This window comes from Chiloscyllium punctatum, chromosome 6 (genome assembly GCF_047496795.1).
Source record: "Chiloscyllium punctatum isolate Juve2018m chromosome 6, sChiPun1.3, whole genome shotgun sequence".
Classification (NCBI taxonomy): Eukaryota; Metazoa; Chordata; class Chondrichthyes; order Orectolobiformes; family Hemiscylliidae; genus Chiloscyllium; species Chiloscyllium punctatum.
In genome coordinates this window covers 4,307,308-4,329,996 of record NC_092744.1, presented here as the reverse complement: position 1 = coordinate 4,329,996, position 22,689 = coordinate 4,307,308, and the positions used below count along the sequence as shown (strand labels likewise).

Sequence of the window (22,689 nt, the reverse complement as noted above, 5' to 3'; positions counted from 1 at the left end):
GGTGCATGTGTCCCAGAGATGTTCTCTGAAACATTCTGCAAGTTGGCGTCCTTCTCCCCAATGTAGAGGAGACTACACCCTAACCCTAACCCTAATCCTCCCTGCACCTCCACATGCAACCTCTACTGTGTCCATTGCTCCCGATATGGTCTCCTCTACACTAGGGAGACAGGGCACCAACTTGCAGATCATTTCAGAAAGCATCTCTGGGACACACGCACCAACCAGCCCCACTGCCCCTAGGTTGAACACTTCAACTCCTCCCCCACTCTGCCTAGAACATGCAAATCCTGGGCCACGTCCATCGCCAAATTCTAGCCACCCAACGCCTGAAGGAAGAAAGCCTCATCGTCAGCCTTGGGGCCTCCAACCATACAGGATCAAAGTCGATTTCTCCAGTTTCCCTATCTCTTCTACCCCACCTTATCCTGGATCCAACCCTCCAACTCAGCACCACCCTTATGATTTGTCCCACCTATCCATCTTCCTTTCCACCTATCCACTCTAGCCTCCTCTCTGACCTATCACCTTCGCCCCTACCTTCACCAACTATCGCATTCCCAGCTACCTTTCCCCCAGCCTCACCTAGTTGCCCCCCTCTGAAGTGTTCAGAGTCTTCTATGTGGCTCTGAATAAACTTGAGGGCGATATGATAGATAATAACTTGGGCGGGATTAATTTCCCAAAGCTTTCTCCACATGTAAAAGAAGGAGAAAATCAGGCAAATGTTGTTGCAGATAAGGAATATCTGGAATGGTCGAAGAGAATAGAACAATAAAACTTATCCAAAGACAAATGAGGCTAGTATTGAGGGAGCTTGGGCAGCATGGTAGGCACAAGGGTTTTAACAGGTGGTTGAAGACGTCTGCAAAAAGGAAAAGTGAAAGATAGTGAACAAGAAGACTAAGGTGTGGGAAATACAAGAGAAATTCCTAACAACACTGGACATCCTTCGAAATGGCAGCTCATCACTACCTCCTCCAGATTAATTAGGGAAGGACAATAAATGTTGGCTGAACCAACAAGCCCAATTTCCCATGAGCGGAAAGAAATAAAATGGCTTTGTGTTTGGACATAGACATTATACAGTACAGTGCAAAAATTCACCAAAGATCCTCAGACAGCACCTTCCAAACCTACAACCACTTCCATCTAGAAGGACAAGGGAACGCCACCACTTACAAATTCCACTCCAAGCCACTCACAATCTCGACTTGGAAGTCTGTCACCACTCCTTCAGTGTCGTTGGGTCAAAATCTTGGAATTCCCTCCTTCAGGGCATTGTGAGTCAACCTATACCACATCGGCTGCTCACGTTAATTTCTTGCATTTCCATGTCTTAGAATGTATTGTTACAGATATTCAACTTTGTAACTATAAAAATATTGAATTATTTTTGTTTTATGTTTTTATATATTTTGGTTCCCTTCATTCTGCAAATGAAATCCATCTCTGCCTTTAAATCAACCTACAGTAAGACAAAACTTTGACTCAATTTTCAGACAAAATTAAAGTTACAAACAGTTTCTGATTATTGCTTATTCATAAATTACTCCCACTTACAGTTGCCAGGTAATTCTCATAAATAAAGTTCTGTCCACTGGTGTAATACTGGCATCTCCCTGCACGCAGTGGTCTTAAATCCTAGGAACAAAACATGCTTTTTAAAAAAAATCATCAATAATGTCATCATTCAATAAATTTCTAAAACAATCCAAACCAACATCTTCATTAAGAGAGTTTTATCAACAGATTACTAACAAAAGTTGTTCCCATTCACTCTCACTGATCTTATCACACACCCTGTATCTGACATGCACCCACACCCACATTCCCTAAGGATTGATTTAAAAAATCCCATTTCTGCTTCAGGCCCTGTTCTACACGGAGACTTGTTGCTTTGTCCCAACTCTCAGCCTCTGTTTCTGACCTCCAACTAAAGGGTCACAGAGAGATCTCTCTGTTTTACAAAAGTTCTCTGAAAGGTTGGATTAAGTAGTTGGTGCCTCAATCTAACACCTCATTTAAAGATCAGGAATAATGCTGCAAAGTTTAAGGTGAGATGAGTGCTGCAAGAGAGACACACATCCACCTGCTTGTTGAGGACTGGTATTTTGGTAACATGCTGCTCGATTGAAAGATAAATGTGACTCACAATGCTGTCAGCTGTGAAGACACCATCCACAATGACACAGATGAAAGCTCCAATAATTCCAAAACTGAGGAAGATGATGGCTGCAATCAGCTGTCATGTGAAAAAGGAAACAAATGCAAATTAAAAACTGAACTGATTCATTATTTTAGTATGAAACTCAAAAGACACTTTCCTTTTATGAATAAATGCTTAATGCTGAGCAATGATGGGTGTTACAGTTTCTGACAGTACAACTTGTGACTGATTTATTGTAGTGATGTGTAATAAGATACAGTGAAATATGTTGTTTTGCGTGCTCTACTGGGAGATTGTACCCTACAAAGTGCATCAGAGTTGCAGAACCAAGTGGTACAGCCACAGAGAAGGTGCATAGAGAGAGAGAGAGAGAGAGATCAGAATTAACATTTGAGAGGTCTATTCAAAAGTCTGACAACAGCGGGCAAGAAGCTGCAGTTGAATCTGTTGGTACGTGTTTTCAAACTTATGTATCTTCTGCCCGATGGAAGAGAATGGAAGAGAGTATAACCGGGGCGGGAGGGGTCTTTGATGATATTGGTTGCTTTCCCAAGACAGCAGGAAGTGTAGGTGGAGTCAATGGATGGAAGGCTGGTTTGTCTGATGGACTGGGCTGTGTTCGCAACATTCTGTGGTCTTGGGCAGAGCAGTTGCCATACCAAGCGGTAATGTGGCCGTCAGGATGCTTTCTATGGTATATCTATACAAATTGTAAGAATCTTAGTGGACATGCTGAAGTTCCTTAGCCTCCTGAGGACTTGGAGACATTGTTGTGGTTTCTTGACCATGATGTCAACGTGGGTAGACCAGGACAGATTGCTGGTGATTGTCATTCCCAGGAAAGTGACGCTGTCAATCATTTCCACCTTGGCCCCGTTGATAGGGACAGGGGTGTGCCCTCCACTCTCTTTCCTGAAGTTAACAATCAGCTCCTTCGTTTTGTTGATGTTAATGGAGAGATTGTTGTCTTGACACCATGCTACTCTCAATCTCCTTCCTGTACTCTGCCTTGTCATTGTTTGAGATCCAACCTACAACAATGGTGTTGCCAGCAAACTTGTAAATGGAGTTAGAGCTGAATTTGGCCACACACTTGTGAATGTGTAAGGAGTATATTAAGGGGCTGAGAACGCAGTCTTGTGGGAGACTAGTGTTGATGATTATAGAGGAGGAGATGCTGTGGCCTATTGTTCCTGGTTGTTGCAATCCATGGATCAGGAAGTTGAGGATCCAGTTACAGAGGGGAGAGATGAGTCCTAGGCCTGAGAGTTTGGAAGTCAGTTTGTTTGGAATGATGGTGTTGAAGGTGGAGCTGTAGTCAGTAAGTAAGAGCCTGACGTAGGTATCCTTGTTATCCTGATGTTCCAGGGATGAGTGTAGGGCCTGGGAGATGGTGTCTGCTGTGGACCTGTTGCAATGGTAGGCAAATTGCAAAGGATCAAGGTAATCTGGTAGGCTGGAGTTGATGTGGACTATGACTAATCTCGCAAAGCACTTCATAATGATGGAGGCCAGAGCCACCATGTAGGAGTCATTGAGGCACACTGCCTGATTTTTCATTGGTACAGGGATTCTTGAAACAGGTGGGGATTTCAGATTATAGTAAGGAGAGGTTAAAGATGTCTGCAACTACTCCCACCAGCTGGTCCACACAGGATCAATGTGCACAGCTCGGGATTCCATCCAGACCAGTCACTTCCTGTGGGTTCGTTCCTATCTAACATCTGCAGTGGTGACCATGGGTGCAGGTGCATCCTGGGCTGTTGGGATAGGTGACAGCATTTCACTGACCTTCTGTTCAAGGTGAGTGCTTATCTTTATTTATATTGTGTCTTTAATGTGGTGAACAGGAGTATGATGGCATTTGGTGCAAGTTTGGACCCTGGAAGCAGAGTTTTAGATCACCTCAGATGGGAGTGTGTCAGAATAGTCAAGTCTAAAGGCAATGATGGCATGAGTGAGGGTTCAGCAGCACCAGAATGTAATGTCAGGAAGGTTGCTTTAGTAATGGTGCTAATAGCTAACTACGATATCAAGACTGCAGACAGTCAAGCTGAACCTGGGACAATTGCCATGGAGTGGGAGTTGGTGGCTAGGGAGCTGAATTTGCGTTGGGCAAATTGAATGGTTTTGGTTTCCAAGTATTTAGTTGGAGTAAATTTTGGAACATCTAGAACTGGCAGCTGGACAAGCAGCATGCAAAGAACTCCAAGGCACGGTGTCATCAGCATACATGTAAAAACGTGTTTGGGTGGTGCGGCTGAGGGGGAGGCTGCCATGAGGAGAAGGAGATCGTGATCATTAGGGTCACCAGAGTGAAGGATACAGGACTGGGAAGAGAAACCTCTTGTTATTGCATGTCACTCGCTACAGTAATTAGCATGTGGACGTTTGTGGAGTGGGTCGTTTGCACTAAGGTACAGCTGATGATGAGTGAACTGTGTTTCTTGAAGAAGGTGGAAAGCTCCTCCGTCTGATTTGTACCTGCTCCCTCCAACTTCCCATCCTCCTGTGACATCTCATCTTTTAAAAAACGCACGTGCTCATTCTGAGATTCTTACAACACCATTCAAGTTTGCATTGTCAGGTTATCTTGTGAATTAAATTTTTAATAGTAGTTACGAATCTCACTCACATCGTTTCACCCAGTCAGGGACCTGTCGCAGTTAAATCTGTTTGCCGCTCTGTGAGAGGGTTGAAAGCATGATGGTTGCTTTCAGAATGATGGGAGATAGCAACTGTAAACTTCCACTTCCTCCAGCCCCACTGTCTGTCCTGACAGTGAAGACAGCAGCAATCACACTAAGAAAGGCACTAAAGGTGAGCAGTTTCCACCCACACGGAATCTCATTCAGGGAGGTCCCACTCAATGATGAAAAGATTAAGTGAGGACTCTACAGGGTCTGACCGCTTTGACTGAATTGCTGGGAATTGCTTTGCACAGAAGTCCTGCCCCTGCATTACCAACGTTGGACGTGAAGGGGCTGAAATCTGCTGAATTGTGGCCCTATGCTGTTTGTTTGTGCTAGCCCTGGGTTTTGTGTTGAGGTCACATCAAGGGCAGGACTTGTTCCAAGCTGCCCCTTTGCTGAAAACCTACTTGGGAGATTCTGTAAATAAATTCTTTAGCATCCTAGACAAACAAGTCCCACTTAGTGCGGTGTCATTTAGGAATATATTACAAAGTTCAAGCAGAGCAATACTGAAGAGTACAGTAAACACAGATAGTTAATGGTGAACTCGACCTCCGACTCAATAAATATGTGACTCCTTCTCCCGAAAGTCCAGACAGTTGTGTGTAATTTTAGCAGACGATATTGCTAGCTATTTTCTTTGTCATTTATGCAGTGTAAGTGTTCTACAAAATTATGAGAGGCATAGTTATGGTGGATAGTCAGAAGCTTTTTCCCAGGGTTGAAGTTTCAACTACAGGGGACCACAGGTTCAAGGGGAGAGGGGGAAATTTTAAGGGAGATGTCCGAGGGAAGGTTTTCACACAGACAGTGGTAGGAGCCTGGAGCACATTACCAGAGGAGGTAGGGAAAGCAGGCACACTGGTGACATTTAAGAGGCATCTGGATGGTTACATGATTAGGGAGGGAATAGAGGGAAACGGACTGAATAAGGGCAGAAGGTTTGATTTTTAGTTTAGTTAGGGCAAGATGATCAGCACAGGCTTGGAGGGCCAGAGGGCATGTTCCTGTGCTGGACTTCTCTTTGTTCTTTTTGTTCTGCATCTCTATGTCTTGCTGAATTTTACCACATTCTCATGTTTTACTGGATTAGGTTTATGGTGCCCACGTGACTATTCTTAGAATCTAACGTTAAAGGAGTTCAGCTCTGGTATTCGCTTTAGCTAAGCTTGGTGCTTGTTATCGTTTCCCCAAGTTATCTTAAGTCCCAGACAATATTTTATTCACATAGCTTTCATTTGGAGTATTATATTGAGTTGATATTTCTCTACTTTGAAACATCAAACTCTTTAGCTGCATTGGATAGATTTTCCCAGAGTGCTTTTCATCCAAAGCTAATGCTTCTCTGCTGGCAAACAAAATAAACAGAATATAAAATATGGCAAGTGTAATTAATAGCCAGGGCAATTAGAGAAATAAAGGAGAAATCGAGAAAGTTAACTTGGAGGAAATCAGAGGTTATGTGAAAAGATTAGCAGAAAGCATTGAACCCTAAAACCATTAATTTTAAAACTCTGATCTTTTTTACATTCTCAATGACCTTGCGCCTTTATTATCTCTATTACTGCCTCCAGAACCACAATTCTGGATTCCAATAATTCTGGCTAGTTATAAATTTCTGATTTTAATTGTTTTCAGCTGGCCTGGACTCAAAGCCTTGGAAGTTAATCTCGATCCCTGTCTACCTCGACCTCATTTTCCTCCTTCTTTTGTTATAGATATTTTTTATTGAGAAAAGAAAATTTTTTAAAGTTTTTTTTACAAAATTACAAAAGTAATACCAACAAGTATAAACACCAATATAAAATTAAATTAAAAAAGAAAAAGAAATAAATAATAACCGAAACAACAAAAAAAGAGAAAAACCCCAACTAACTACTAATCTATCCTACAAACAACCAAAACATAAAATAGGAGATCATACATTACTAGCGATATACAACAGAATAATTAAGTAACTAAGTACATGCTCAAAATAGATTTACATCAAGTCATAATAAACCCATATTTATATGGGATTCCTCTTCCCAGGAGTCCCCAGACCAGCCAGAACCATTACCACAGCTAGACAAAAGCCCTGGACAGTGTGGCTGAAATATCCGTGTCAATATAGTTCAAAAGGGCTGCCATATTTTATAGAATAATTCAGTATTTTGGTGCACCATATTTGTGAGGAAGTCAAGGGGGATATATTCCATGATTAACCTATGCCAGTTCAAAAGTCCTGGAGGGCCTTCAGCTGCCCAATTCACTAAAATATTCTTCCTTGCACAAAAGGAGAGAATGATAAATAAACTCCTCTTGTGCACATCCAGGGAGGGAAAATCTGAAGGGTCCAAAAGTAGGGACACTGGATCCAATCTAATCTTCGTACCCAAGATCTCTGTCAGGGCATTCGCTACTCTATCCCAATACCTGCGGATCTTATGGCATGTCCATAGACAATGCGTGAGTGTGCCAACTTCTGTTTTACATTTAGGACACATTGGGGACGCTCCTGCCTTGAATTTTGTGAGTCGTTCAGGTGCCACATGAGCCTTGTAGGGTATCTTTAATTGAATTGCCTGAGTTCTATTACAGACAGAGATCTTTTTGGCATTTTCCCAGATGTCATCCTACATTTCTAAAGAGACTTCGAACTCTAATTCTTGATTCCAGGTCTTAAATAATCGTTCCATGTTCTTCGATACCTTATTATATAATGAGTGATAAAGAGTACTGACTGAGGGGGCCCCCATCAGCCACAGCACTCTCCTTTCCCTTTATTGGGATTAACTATCAGTGTGGTCTTCTTTAGTATATAGTCTCATATTTGGCAATACCAAAAAAGGTCCCTGTTAGACAGTCCAAACTTCTGCAGCAACAGCTCAAAGGACATCATAACCTCCCCATCGAACAGGTCTCCCAAGCAGGAGATTACCCTGGACTTCCAAGTTTTAAATGTAGCATCTGTCAGCCCTGGCTGAAATCCTGATGCTCCCACTATAGGAGTATAAGGGGAGGTTTTTTGCAGGTTACCCTCATCTTGTCGCATTATCCTCCAGGCTTTAATTGTATTAATGCAATAGGGTTTTTACAATAGTCCATGATAACCCTCATCTTGTCCATAAATAATTAAATAAATTAAAGGGGACATTTTGCTTGGGAGGTCTCAATATCTAACCAGATTGATTGTGGGTCACAAGAGACCCAATCAGCTACATAGGATAATAAAGGAGCTTAATTGATACCTCCTAAAGTCTGGAAAATCCAGTCCCCCCCTTGCTTGTGGAAGCTGCAGCTTTTCTAATTTGATAACGGGCCGTCTTTGATTCCAAATAAAGGAGCCGTGCCAGGTGTAGAGCTTACTCAACGCCTGTCTCGGCAGCATCAGGGGGAGCATTCTCACAGGATAGAGAAGACGAGGTAGAATAATCATCTTAACTAGGGCTACTCTGCCTAACCAGGATATTGGGAGATCTCCTCAGCGTTGAAGGTCCTGCCTTAGTTTCTCTCAGTGCACAAAATTGGCTTTATACAGCTGACCAAATACTGGGGTAGCTAATCAGGCAGCATCCGAGGAGCAGTAAAATCAATGTTTCGGGCAAAAGCCCTTCAGGTATTCCTGATGAAGGGCTTTTGCCCGAAACGTCGATTTTACTGCTCCTTGGATGCTGCCTGAACTGCTGTGCTCTTCCAGCACCACTAATCCAGAATCTGGTTTCCAGCATCTACAGTCATTGTTTTTACTAAGTACTGGGGTAATAAAAATACCTAAGTATAGAAAACCTTCCAGTGACCACCGAAAGGGAAAGCAAAATCCGTCCGGTAAGTTGGATACACTGGCAAGACCTTCCAATGGCATGGCCTCCGATTTCAAAAAATTGATTTTATAACCTGAGAACAAACCAAATAGATTGACCACTCGAATTAATCAGGGTACAGATATCAAAGGATCACTTAAGAAAAGGAGGACATCATCCACATAGAGAGTGATTTTATGGTTACCTGAACCAACCCTCTGAGCCGTTATGCTCGGGTCAGTTTGTATAGCTTCTGCCAGTGATTCAATCACTAGCATGAATAATAATGGTGAGAGAGGACATCCCTGACAATATCTCCTGCCACACTGAGGCTATCCGAACCTAAAGCATTAGTGATTACGGCTGCTTTGGGATCATTATATAATACTGAAATCCATTTAGTAAATACCTCTCCAACACTGAACCTTTTCAGTGTATAAAAGAGATATGGCCGTTCTACCCGATCAAATGCCTTCTCTGCGTCCAAGGAGACAACTAAACCCGGTATTGTTCCCTGTTGACAGGCTTGTATCATATTTAAGACCCTTCTAATATCATTAGTTGATGTATGGCCCTTTATAAACCCCGTCTGGTCCTCTTTTATGATGTGTGGTAAGACCCTCTCCAATCTTAATGCTAACGTTTTAGAAAGGAATTTAAAAACCACATTTAGCAAGGATATGGGTCTATATGATAAGCAATCTTCTGGGGCCTTTCCTTTTTTAAGAATGAGAGAAATATTTGCTTCTCTCAACGAAGGCGGGAGACAGCCCTGAGTATGTGAGTGATTATACATGAATTTAAGTGGACCAGCCAGTTCCCCTATAAATTCTTTATAAAACTCAACCTGGAATCCATCTGGTCCAGGTGTTTTGCCACTCTGGAGCTGTCTAATTGCGTTGAGTACTTCCTGGGTAGTCAGGGGGGCATTCAAGACCACTACCTGCTCCGAGGTTAAACCAGAAAGGCCAAGTTTTTAAAGGACTCCATCTTCTCAGTTCTATCCTCACAGTCCTACGATTTATACAGTTCAAAATAGAACTTTCTAATGGCTGTATTAATCTTTTTACAATCACAGGTCAGAATACCAGCACTTTCTCAAATGGACGTAATAGCTTTAGGAGCCTTTTTATTCCTAGCAAGATATGCTAGGTACCTGCCGTGCTTGTCGCCATATTCATATAATCTCTGCTTTGCGAATAATATTTCCCTCTTTGCTGTTTGGGTAAGTGTGGTATTCACTTTGTAGCTTGATAACAGAGGGCCTATCAACATACGCTGCCTTCAAGTGAGCCTCGAGCAGGTGCTGTTGTTCTCCCTTTTATCTTTTCTGGGTCACAGAATATGAGATGATCAAATCTCGTGCATTAGCTTTAATGGTCTCCCACATCGTCGATGGGTTACTGCCCGTGCCTGAATTAATTTCCAAAAAGGTTTTGAATTCCTGAGAAAAATATTTTATAAATTTGCTATCCTTCAATAAGAAAGAATCCATACGCCAATTTCAGGGGCCTATCCCATCGTCCCTAGTCTTGACTTCCATATACACTGTGGCATGATCAGAAATAACTATATTACCTATTTTATGGAATTCAGAAGGATCGAGGGAGCAAAGAACATATCAATTCTGGTGTGGCACTTGTGTGGGTTAGAGTAGAAAGTAAAGTCTCTCCCCTGGAGATGAAGGCACCTCCACACATCTACTAGTCCGAGCTCCTTATTCAGATCTGCCAGTTGTCTAGATCTCAGAGATATACCCGTAGTGCTCCTAGGTATCCTACCTGTCTCTGGGTCCATAATACAGTTAAAATCTCCTCCTATAATTGTATGGCGGACGCCAAAAGCCATCAACTTAGTGAATGTTTCCATTACAAATTTAAATGGGTGCGCTGGGGGGGGCAATAAAGATTCAAAATTCCATACTCCTCTCCATATATAAGGGCTTTGATCAGTATATACCGTCCAGACTAATCTTTTATCTGGCTTAACATTTGGAAAGGAAGATTTTTCTGAATGAGAATGACTACTCCCTACTTTTTGAACTGAAAGGTGAGAAAAAAGCCTAATCGAGCCCACCCTGTTGTAGTTTTAAGTGCTCTTTGTCGAGTAGATGTGTCTCCTGTAAGAGAACCATGTCAACCCTTTCTTTTTTGAGACTTGATAATAACTTTTTCCTTTTGATTGGTGAATTACTCCTCTTGACATTCCAGGTGCACCACCTAAACGAATGGCTAGCCATGATCGTCCAAGACCCCCAGGAGGAAGAACCCCATCCAAAATACCTTGAATAGAAACCGTAGAAAATTCACAAATGAAAAAATTCTTTAAAACATTTGCACCAACACAATTAAAAACTATTCCAAAGTAAAAAAAAACAGAAAACATATTTAAAAGGAGACTTTCCCCCTTGCCCCCGGGGGCGTGATTACCTGTCAGTAACCCCACCACAACCTCTCCTAACTAGGGCCCTGCCCTTGGCCCAGGCATTGTAGAATGGAGTAGACAAATTCAAGTGTTCTATAAAACCAAAGTTAAAAGTGTGTCCCACCCACCCCCCCCACACAAATTGAATAAGCGCATGACTTGTAAAAAGGAAACCAAAGAGAGAGTAAAGAACAAGCCCCCCACCACCCCACCCCCAGGGAAAAATAATGGAAAAGAGATGAAGAAGGATAGATTGGGGGGGGAGGGCAAAATAAAATTGTTATCCAAATGGTTTCAGCACCGCAGTCTATTTAAGAGAGTCCAAGAATTCTTTAACTTTTTCTGGTGATCCAAAGTTATATACAGATTCTTCATGGCTAAAGCGCAGCATTGCAGGGTAACGCAAGGAGTATTGGATATTTAGGTCTCTCAGATGCTTTTTCGCCTCATCAAATGCCCTCCTCTTGCGGACCACGGCTGGAGAAAAGTCCTGAAATAGGATTATTCTGGAATGCTTGTGCATCATGCCCTGGGGATCCTTCCGCAGGACTCTGGAGGCTTCCAGGAGCATTTGTTTTTCTCTATAACATTGGAGCTGGACTAGAACCAGGCGGGGGCGCTGCTCCGACCCAGGCCTGCATACAGCAACCCAGAGGGCCCACCCCACCCGCACCTGGCCTGGTCCCGACTCCAACTTTAATATTTGTGGGAGCCGTCACTCCAGAAAGTCTACAAGCTGGCCTTCCTCTTCCCGTTCGGGAAGGCCCAGCAACCGAATATTTTTCCAATGGCCCCGATTGTTGAGGTCGTCGATGTGCTCCTCCAGGATCCGGATTCGCTGCTCGAGAGCCCAGACCTGACCCATGGCCGACTCGGCAGCAGTCTCCAAGGCCGTGGCCCGTCGCTTCGCCCTCCAACGCGCTGTTCGAGTTTTTCGATTTCTCTGTCGTGCTTCTGTAGCATGAGAGTAACGACTCCCACCTGGACTGGGACTCCTCAATAAAGGTGTCGATCTTCTCTTGGAGTTTGGTAATCCTGGAGATCAGATTCGCTGCAGCAGGTAAGTCCCCCCAAGGTCCCTGCGGACGTCTCTGCTACTGCGGGAGGGGATGGGGGAGGGGGTGGGGGAGGAGTCCCTGCCTGTTGCGAACTGCGGGAGTTTTTGCCTTTAGTCATTTTAAAAACAACACCAAACTGTCAAAGTTTGATGTAAAATGACTAACTATGCTGGGCAAAAGCTATCCTAAATGATTTAAAGTGTGTGGTGGAGACAGGCAGCCCACTTTGCCCGAGTCTTAGGCAGAGCACTACTCACTCAGACTTGCTGGGTCACCGCCATCTTGAATCCCCCTACTTTCCTCCTTTAAGGCACCCATTACAACATAATTATTTAACCAAGCTTTTCATTATCAACCACTTGTGTATCAGTGTGTGAAATGTTCTTTGATAAATCGCCTGAGACACTTTGTGTGGTAAAAGCTGTGCAGTATATTTAAAAATTGAGGTGCATCGATGTGTTCTGTGAAGATTTTTGTAAATATCAACAAGACATTTGCAACATTGAACTGAATATATTAATTCAAAAGAAAACACATGACTGCAGCAAAGTGTTTGTGTCAACCCTGTAATAGACAATAGACAATAGATGCAGGAGTAGGCCATTCTGCCCTTCGAGCCTGCACCGCCATTCAATATGATCATGGCTGATCATTCCTAATCAGTATCCTGTTCCAGCCTTATCTCCATACCCCTTGACTCCACTATCTTTAAGAGCTCTATCCAATTCTTTCTTAAAAGAATCCAGAGACTGGGCCTCCACTGCCCTCTGGGGCAGAGCATTCCACACAGCCACCACTCTCTGGGTGAAGTAGTTTCTCCTCATCTCTGTCCTAAATGGTCTACCCCGTATTTTTAAGTTGTGTCCTCTGGTTCGGCACTCCCCCATCAATGGAAATATGTTCCCTCCTGCCAGAGTGTCCAGTCCTTTCATAATCCTATACGTTTCAATCAGATCCCCTCTCAGTCTTCTAAACTCAAGGGTATACAAGCCCAGTCGCTTCAGTCTTTCCGTGTAAGGCAATCCTGCCATTCCAGGAATTGACCTCGTGAACCTACGCTGCACTCCCTCAATAGCCAGAATGTCTTTCCTCAAATTTGGAGACCAGAACTGTACACAGTACTCCAGGTGTGGTCTCACCAGGGCCCTGTACAGCTGCAGAAGCACCTCTTTGCTTCTATACTCAATCCCTCTTGTTATGAAGGCCAGCATGCTATTAGCCTTCTTCACGACCTGCTGTACCTGCATGCTTGCCTTCATTGACTGGTGGACAAGAACACCCAGATCTCTCTGAACAGCCCCTTTACCTAATTTGATACCATTGAGGTAGTAATCTGCCTTCCTGTTCTTGCCACCAAAGTGGATAACCAGACATTTATCCACATTAAACTGCATCTGCCATGCATCTGCCCACTCACCTAACTTGTCCAGGTCACCCTGTAATCCCCTAACATCCTCATCACATTTCACCCTACCACCTAGCTTTGTGTCATCAGCAATTTGCTAATGTTATTGCTGATACCATCTTCTATATCATTTACATATATTGTAAAAAGCTGCGGTCCCAGCACGGATCCCTGCGGTACCCCACTGGTCACTGCCTGCCATTCCGAAATGGAGCCGTTAATCACTACCCTTTGTTTCCTATTAGCCAACCAATTCTCTATCCAATCTAGTACTTTGCCCCCAATCCCGTGCGCCCTAATTTTACTCACTAACCTCTTGTGTGGGACTTTATCAAAAGCTTTCTGAAAGTCCAGGTACAGTACATCCACTGGATCTCCCTCGTCCATCTTCCGAGTTACATCCTCAAAAAATTCAAGAAGATTAGTCAAGCATGATTTCCCCTTCATAAATCCATGCTGACTCTGTCCTATCCTGTTACTATTATCCAGATGTGCCGTAATTTCATCCTTTATAATAGACTCCAGCATCTTTCCCACCACTGAGGTCAGACTAACTGGTCTATAATTTCCTGCTTTCTCCCGCCCACCCTTCTTAAAAAGTGGCACAACATTAGCCGCCCTCCAATCCTCAGGAACCAACCCCGATTCTATTGAACTCTGGAAAATAATCACCAGCGCATCCACGATTTCCCGAGCCACCTCCTTCAGTACCCTGGGATGCAGGCCATCAGGTCCCGGAGACTTATCAACCTTCAGACCTAACAGTCTCTCCAACACCAAATCCTGGCAAATAGAAATTCCCTTAAGTTCAGGTCCTTCAGCCACTGTTACCTCAGGGAGATTGCTTGTGTCTTCCCCAGTGAACACAGATCTGAAGTACCCATTTAATTCCTCTGCCATTTCTTCGTTCCCAGTAATATATTCCCCTGCTTCTGTCTTCAACGGCCCAATTTTTGTCCTAACCATTTTTTTGCCTTGGACATACCTAAAAAGGCTTTTACTATCCTCCTTTATATTCTTGGCCAGTTTACCTTCGTACCTCATTTTTTCTCTGCGTATTTCCTTCTTACTAATCCTCTGTTGTTCTTTAAAAGCTTCCCAGTCCTCCGTTTTCCCGCTTATCTTCGCTAAGTTATACTTTTTCTCTTTTAACCTTATATGTTTCTTTACTTCCCTTGTCAGCCACGGCCGCCCATGTCTCCTCCTGGGATCTTTCTTCCTTTTAGGAATGAACTGATCCTGCATCTTCTGCATTATACACAGAAATATCCGCCATTGTTCCTCCACGGTCTTCCCTGTTAAGGTATTAAACCATTGAACTTTGGCCAGTTGCTCCCTCATAGCTCCATATTTCCCTTTATTCAACTGAAATATTGTCACTTCAGATTGTACCCACTCCCTCTCAAATTGCAGATTGAAGCTTATTGTATTATGGTCACTACTTCCCAATGGCTCCTTCACTTCGAGGTCACTGACCAATTCTGGTTCGTTACACAATACCAGATCCAGAATCGCCTTATCCCTGGTCGGCTCCAGCACCAGCTGCTCTAAAAATCCATCTCTGAGGCACTCCACAAAGTCTCTTTCTTGAGGCCCGATACCATCCTGATTCACCCAGTCTACCTGCATGTTAAAATCCCCCATAACAACTGTAGTAACATCTTTGCGACAAGCCAATTTCAGCTCCTGATTCAACTTACCTCCAACATCCAGACTACTGTTTGGGGGCCTGTAGATGACTCCCATGAGGGTCTTTTTACCCTTAGTGTTTCGAAGCTCTATCCACACTGACTCTACATCCCCTGACTCTAGGTCCGCCCGCGCAAGGGACTGAATATCCTCCCTTACCAACAAGGCCACCCCACCCCCTCTGCCCGTCAGTCTGTCCTTACGATAACACATGTAGCCTTGAATATTCATTTCCCAGGCCCTGTCCCCATGAAGCCACGTCTCAGTTATCCCCACAATATCGTATCTGCCAATTTCCAAAAGAGCCTCAAGCTCATCCACCTTGTGTCTAATGCTTCGTGCATTCATATATAGAATTTTTAATTTGTTACTGCTCTCACCCTTCCCCTCAACCCTTATTTCACTCAACTTTACAGCATGATGCCTTTTCTAGTTTTCTGCCTCCTTGATACAGTTGTCTTTCTTGACTTCTCTTGTTCTAACTACCCCTTCAATTTCCTTTTTAAACATCCAGCTTGTCCCAACCCCCCCGCTACTTAGTTTAAATGTAGCGGTGTTGCAGCAGAAAACCTGCCTGCCAGAATGCCGATCCCTGTTCTATTAAGGTGCAAGCCATCTCTCTTGTAGAATTTATGGTTACCATAAAATATACCCCAGTGATCCAAGAACTTGAAACCTTGCTTCCTGCACCAGTTCCCCAACCACACGTTCAAGTCCATTATCTCCCGGTTTCTGGCCACACTAGCCCGAGGAACTGGAAGCAAACTGGAGATAACCAGTTATGGATAAAGCATTCAACCCAGGTGAATAACGGTCTGGTATGGCAACTAGGAGAAAGTGAGGACTGCAGATGCTGGAGATCAGAGTCAAGAGTGTGGTGCTGGAAAAGCGCAGCAGGTCAGGCAGCAGCCAAGGGCCAAGGACTGCCAATATATGCCAGTATTGAATGGTGGAGCAGACTTGATGGGCTGAATGGCCTAATTTCTACTCCTATGTCTTATGGTCTTATCCTCAGCCCAGGACTGTAAGAAAGCACAGAAAGTTGTGTGCACAGCCCAGATCATCACAGAAGCCAACCTCCCATCCATGGACTCCATTTTCATCTGTTGCCATGGAAGGACTGCTGACTGGTGAAGGAGGGCAGGTTTCAGATACGTAGATCATGGGGCACTTTCCGGGAAGGTGGGATCTGTACATGAAAGACAGGTTGCACTTAAACTGGAGGGGCACCAATGTCCTGGGTGGGAGATTTGCTAGAGCACTTCAGGACGATTTAAACTAATTTGGCAGGGGAATGGGAAGCAGAGGAGAGGGTAGTTGTTGAATGGGCAGAAATGGAATGCAGAGAGTCTGTCAGCATGGATACACAGTTGTGAGGGCAAAGGGATGGATCAAAGTATGTCTGATTCAATGCAAGGAGTGTCAGAAATAAGAGTGATGAACTTAGAGCATGGATCAGTACTTGGAACTATGATATTGTGGCCATAATGGAGACGTGGATTTCCCAGGGGCAGGAGTGGTTGCTGGATATTCCACACTTTAGATCTTTTAAAAAGAACAGGGAGGGGGGTAAAAGAGGAGGGGAAATAGGATTGTTAGAGAGTGCATCACAACTGCAGATAAGGATGTTGTCTACTGAGTCAGTATGGATGGAAGTCAGTAACAGGAAAGGAGCAATCACTTTATTGGATGTTTTCTATAAAACCCCAATAGCAGCAGAGAGATGGAAGAACAGATTGGACAGCAGATCTTGGAAAGGAGCCTTGGATGACAAGAGCAGAGGAGCTTCTTATCAAGAGGAAGAAGGAAGCTTACTTAAGGTTAAGGAAGCAAGGATCTGGCACGGCTTTAGAGAATTACAGGGTAGCTAGGAAGCAACTCAAAAAAGGACTAAGGAGAGCAAGGAGGGGGAAAAGGAAAAGCCTTGGTGGGAAGGTTTAGTGAAAACCCAAAGGCGTTCTAGACGTACATGAGGAATTAGAGAATGATCAGAGAGATGGAGGATGATCAGGGATAGTGGAGGGAACGTGTGCCTGGAGTCTGAAGAGGTAGGGGAGGCTCTAAATGAGTTTTTTGCTTCAGTATTCACTAGAGAGAGGGACCTTGTTGATAGTGAGAACACCGTGGACCAGGTTAATTGACTTGAATAGATTGATAATGAGGAAATGGATATGATGGAAATTCTGGGAAGCATCAAGATAGATAAGTCCCCAGGGCTGGATCAAATATATCCAAGGAAGCGAGGACTGAGATTGCTGCGTCTTTGGTGGTGATCTTTGCATCCTCTCCACGGGAGTAGTACCGGATAATTGGAGGGAGGCAAATGTTGTTTCTCTGTTCAAGAAAGGGAATAGGGAAATGCCTGGGAATTACAGACTAGTCAGTCTTACGTCTAACGTACTGGAAAGGATTCTGAGAGATAGGATTTATGATTATTTGGAAAAACATTGTTTGATTAAAGATAGTCAGCATGGCTTTGTGAGGGGCAGGTCATGCATCCCAAGCCTTATTGAATTCTTTGAGGATGTGACAAGACAAATTGATGAAGGTCGAGCAGTGGATGTGTTGTATATGATTTCAGTAAGGCATTTGATAAGGTTCCCCATGGTAGGCTCATTCAGAAAGTTAGGAGGAATGGGTCACAGGGAAAATTGGTTGGTTGGATGCAGAATTGGTTGGCCGAAAGAAGACAGCAAATGGTAGTGGATGGAATGTATTCTTCCTGGAGGTTAGTGACCAGTGATGTCCCACAGGGATCTGTTCTTGGGCCTCTGCTCTTGTAGTTTTTATAAATGACATGGATGAAGAAGTGGAAGGGTGGGTTAATAAGTTTGCCAATGACACAAAGGTCGATGGCGTTGTAGATAGTGTTGAGGGCTGTTGCAGGCTACAACAAGACATTCTGTTTCCTGAGGAAGGGCTCATGCCCGAAACGTCAATTCTCCTACTCCTTGGATGCTGCCTGACCTGCTGCGCTTTTCCAGCAACACATTTTCAGCTCTGATCTCTAGCATCTGCAGTCCTCACTTTCTCCTACAACAAGACATTGACAGGATGCAGAGCTGGGCTAAGAAGTGGCAAATGGAGTTCAACCTGGATAAATGTGAAGTGATTCATTTTAGAAAGTCGAATTTGAATGCTGAATACAGGGTTAAAGACAGGATTCTTGGCATTGTGGAGGAACAGTGGGATCTTGGGGTCCACATACATAGATCTTTCAAGTTGTCACCCTGGTTGATAGGGTTATTAAGAAGGCATATGGTTATTTGTCTTTCATTAACAGAGGGATTGAGTTTAGGAGCTGGGAGGTTTTGCTGCAGCTCTATAAAACCCTGGTTAGAACACACTTGGAATACTGTGTCCAGTTCTGGTCGCCTCATTATCGGACGGATATAGATGCTTTAGAGAGGGTGCAGAGGAGATTTACCAGGATGCTGCTTGGATTGGAGGGCTTGTCTTATGAAGAGAGGTTGAGTGAGCTTGGGTTTTCACACTGGAGAGAAGGAGGAAGAGAGGTGTCTTGATAGAGGCGTCCAAGGTAATGAGAGGCATCGATAGAGTGGATAGCTAGAGACTTTTCCCCAGGGCAGAAATGGTTCTATCGAGGGGTCATAATTTTCAGGTGATTGGAGAAAGGTGTAGGGGAGATGTCAGAGGTCGGTTCTTTACACAGAGGGTGGTGGGTACATGGAATGCACAGCCATGTGTGGTAGTAGAGTCAGAGACATTGGGGACATTTAAGCGACTACTGGACAAGCACATGGATGGCAGTAAATTGAGGGGTGTATAGGTTAGGATGACCTTAGATTAAGATAAATGCTTGGCACAACATTGTGGGCCGAAGGCCCTGTACTGTGCTGTACTGTTCTATGTTCTATATTCTATGTCAAAGACCACTCCCACCCTGGTACCCCTCTCCTACAACCTCTTCCATCAGACAGAAAGTGCAGAAGCTTGAACACAGGCACCAACAGATTCAAGAACAGCTTCTTCCCTGCCATATTAGACGCTGAATGGATCTCTCTAATTTCAAATGATGTTGATCTTGCTTTGCGCACGTTCTGTGCAGCCGTAACCTTGCATTTCTCTCTCTATCTAAGTACACTATCATCTGTATCATGGGTCGAAAAATGTGGTGCTGGAAAAGCACAACAGATCAGGCAGCATCCAGCGAGCAGGAGAGTCTACATTTCAGACATAACCCCTTCATCGTTCTGTTTTTGTTCCCAAACTGGATAACCCCCCGTTTACCCGCATTAAATATGTTTGCTCACTCACTCGAATTGTCCCACTGAGACTGCAGTATCCCTGCAACCTCTTCACAGCTCACCCTTCCACCCAGCTTTGTGTCATATGCAAACTGGGAGATTTGACAGGTAGTTTCCTCCTTAAAACATTAATCCAGGTTGTGGATAGCTGAGGTCCAAGCACTGATCCCTGTAGTACCACACGGCCTGCTGATCAGAAAAAGACCCCTTTATTCCTACTCTTTGTTTCCTGGCTGCCAGTTTTCTATTCATTTCGATATACCATTGCCAATGTGCTTTCATTTTTTGTGTTAATCTCTTCTGTGGGACTTTGTCGAAAGCCATTCTGAAAGTCCAAGCGAACCACGTCCACTGGCTCCATCTCATCAACTGGTGGGCTTGTTAGTGGGTGAACATTTTGGTGATGGCGACCACAATTCTGTGACTTTCACCTTGGTTATGGAGAGAGATAGGTGCGCACAACAAGGAAGTTTTTACAATTGGGGGAAGGGAAATTACGATGCTGTAAGACAGGATTTGAGGAGCATACGTTGGGAGCATAGGCTGTCAGGGAAGGATGTGGTGGAAATGTGGGACTTTTTCAAGGAGCAGATACGACGTGTCCTTGATATGTATGTACCGATCAGGCAGGAAAGAAATGGTCGTGTGAGGGAGCCTTGGTTGACGAGGGAGGTTGAATGTCTAGTAAAGAGGAAGAAGGAGGCTTACATAAGGTTGAGGAAACAAGGTTCAGACAGAGCAGTGGAGGGATACAGGATAGCCAGAAGGGACCTGAAGAAAGGGATTAGGAGAGCTAAGAGAGGGCATGAAAAATCCCTGGCGGATAGGATCAAGGATAACCCCAAGGCATTCTATGCGTATGTGAGAAACCTGAGAATGACGAGAACGAGGGTAGGTCCAATCAAGGACAGTGGTGGGAGACTGTGTATTGAGTCGGAAGAGATAGGAGAGGTTTAGATTAGATTAGATTAGATTAGATTAGATTAGATTACTTACAGTGTGGAAACAGGCCCTTCGGCCCAACAAGTCCACACCGCCCCGCCAAAGCGCAACCTACCCATACCCCTACATTTACCCCTTACCTAACATATGGACAATTTAGCATGGCCAATTCACCTGACCTGCACATCTTTGGACTGTGGGAGGAAACCGGAGCACCCGGAGGAAACCCACGCAGACACGGGGAGAATGTGCAAACTCCACACAGTCAGTCGCCTGAGGCGGGAATTGAACCCAGGTCTCTGGCGCTGTGAGGCAGCAGTGCTAACCACTGTGCCACCATGCTGCCCAAGTACTTCTTGAACAAGTACTTCTCTTCAGTATTTACGAACGAGAGGGACCGTATTGTTGAAGAGGAGAGTGTGAAATGGACTGATAAGCTAGAAGAGATACCTGTTAGGAAGGAAGATGTGTTGGACATTTTGAACAACTTGAGGATAGACAAGTCCCCCGGGCCTGACGGGATATATCCTAGGATTATGTGGGAAGCAAGAGAGGAAATTGCAGTACCGTTGGCAATGATCTTCTCGTCTTCACTGGCAACTGGGGTGGTACCAGGGGACTGGAGAGTAGCGAATGTTGTGCCCCTGTTCAAAAAAGGGAATAGGGATAACCCCGGGAATTACAGGCCAGTTAGTCTTACTTCTGTGGTAGGCAAAGTAATGGAAAGGGTACTGAGGGATAGGATTTACGAGTATCTGGAAAGACACTGCTTGATTAGGGACAGCCAGCACGGATTTGTGAAGGGTAGGTCTTGCCTTACAAGTCTTATTGAATTCTTCGAGGAGGTGACCAAGCATGTGGATGAGGGTAGAGCAGTGGATGTAGTGTACATGGATTTTAGTAAGGCATTTGATAAGGTTCCCCATGGTAGGCTTATGCGGAAAGTCAGGAGGCATGGGATAGAGGGAAATTTGGCCAATTGGATAGAAAACTGGCTAACCGGTCGAAGTCAGAGAGTGGTGGTAGATGGTAAATATTCAGCATGGAGTCCAGTTACAAGTGGAGTTCCGCAGGGATCAGTTCTGGGTCCTCTGCTGTTTGTAATTTTTATTAATGACTTAGAGGAGGGAGTCGAAGGGTGGGTCAGTAAATTTGCAGATGATACAAAGATAGGTGGAGTTGTGGACAGTGAGGAGGGCTGTTGTCGGCTGCAGGGGGACTTAGATATGATGCAGAGCTGGGCTGAGGAGTGGCAGATGGAGTTCAACCCTGCCAAGTGTGAGGTTGTCCATTTTGGAAGAACAAATAAGAATGCGGAATACAGGGTTAATGGTAGGGTTCTTGGTCAGGTGGAGGAACAGAGGGATCTTGGGGTCTATGTACATAGATCTTTGAAGGTTGCCACTCAGGTGGACAGAGTTTGTAAGAAGGCCTATGGAGTATTATCGTTCATTAGCAGAGGGATTGAATTCAAGAGTCGTGAGGTGATGTTGCAGCTGTACAGGACTTTGGTTAGGCCACATTTGGAGTACTGTGTGCAGTTCTGGTCGCCACACTTTAGGAAAGATGTGGAAGCTTTGGAGAGGGTGCAGAGAAGATTTACCAGGATGTTGCCTGGAATGGAGAGTAGGTCGTACGAGGATAGGTTGAGAGTTCTCGGCCTTTTCTCGTTGGAACGGCGAAGGATGAGGGGTGACTTGATAGAGGTTTATAAGATGATCAGAGGAATAGATAGAGTAGACAGTCAGAAACTTTTTCCCCGGGTACAACAGAGTGTTACAAGGGGACATAAATTTAAGGTGAAGGGTGGAAGGTATAGGGGAGATGTCAGGGGTGGGTTCTTTACCCAGAGAGTGGTGGGGGCATGGAATGCGCTGCCCGAGGGAGTGGTAGAGTCAGATTCATTGGCGACCTTTAAGCGGCATTTGGATAGGTACATGGATGGGTGCTTAATCTAGGATAGAAGTTCGGCACAACATCGTGGGCCGAAGGGCCTGTTCTGTGCTGTATTGTTCTATGTTCTATGTTCTATGTTCTAACTGTACTCGCTAAATCCTCGAAGAATTCTAATAGATTTGTCTACCATAATTTCCCTTTTGTAAATCCATGCTGACTATGACAATTAGGTGCAGTAATGCCATAATCTTAACATTGTTTATTGAGTGAGACTCAATGGTTGGTCCAGGAAGGGGATGTTCTTCATCTGTACTGGACTGCTCCTGGATTGATAGAGCCCTCACCCACATCAGCGCCAATCC

The 22,689-nt window shown here is 44.4% G+C and overlaps 1 protein-coding gene across 3 annotated transcripts in view; it reads right to left on the bottom strand.

Moving 5' to 3' along the window:
- LOC140478673 (transmembrane protein 255B) overlaps window positions 1-22,689 on the bottom strand; it is a 74,213-nt gene that overhangs the window by 8,963 nt on the left and 42,561 nt on the right. For all 3 annotated transcript variants that reach the window (XM_072571918.1, XM_072571919.1, XM_072571921.1), the window contains exons 4-5: window positions 2,156-2,245; window positions 1,564-1,644 (exon numbers count right to left, since the gene is read on the bottom strand). In XM_072571918.1, the coding sequence (XP_072428019.1) occupies window positions 1,564-1,644; window positions 2,156-2,245 (171 nt within the window). The remainder of the gene's footprint in view (window positions 1-1,563; window positions 1,645-2,155; window positions 2,246-22,689) is intronic.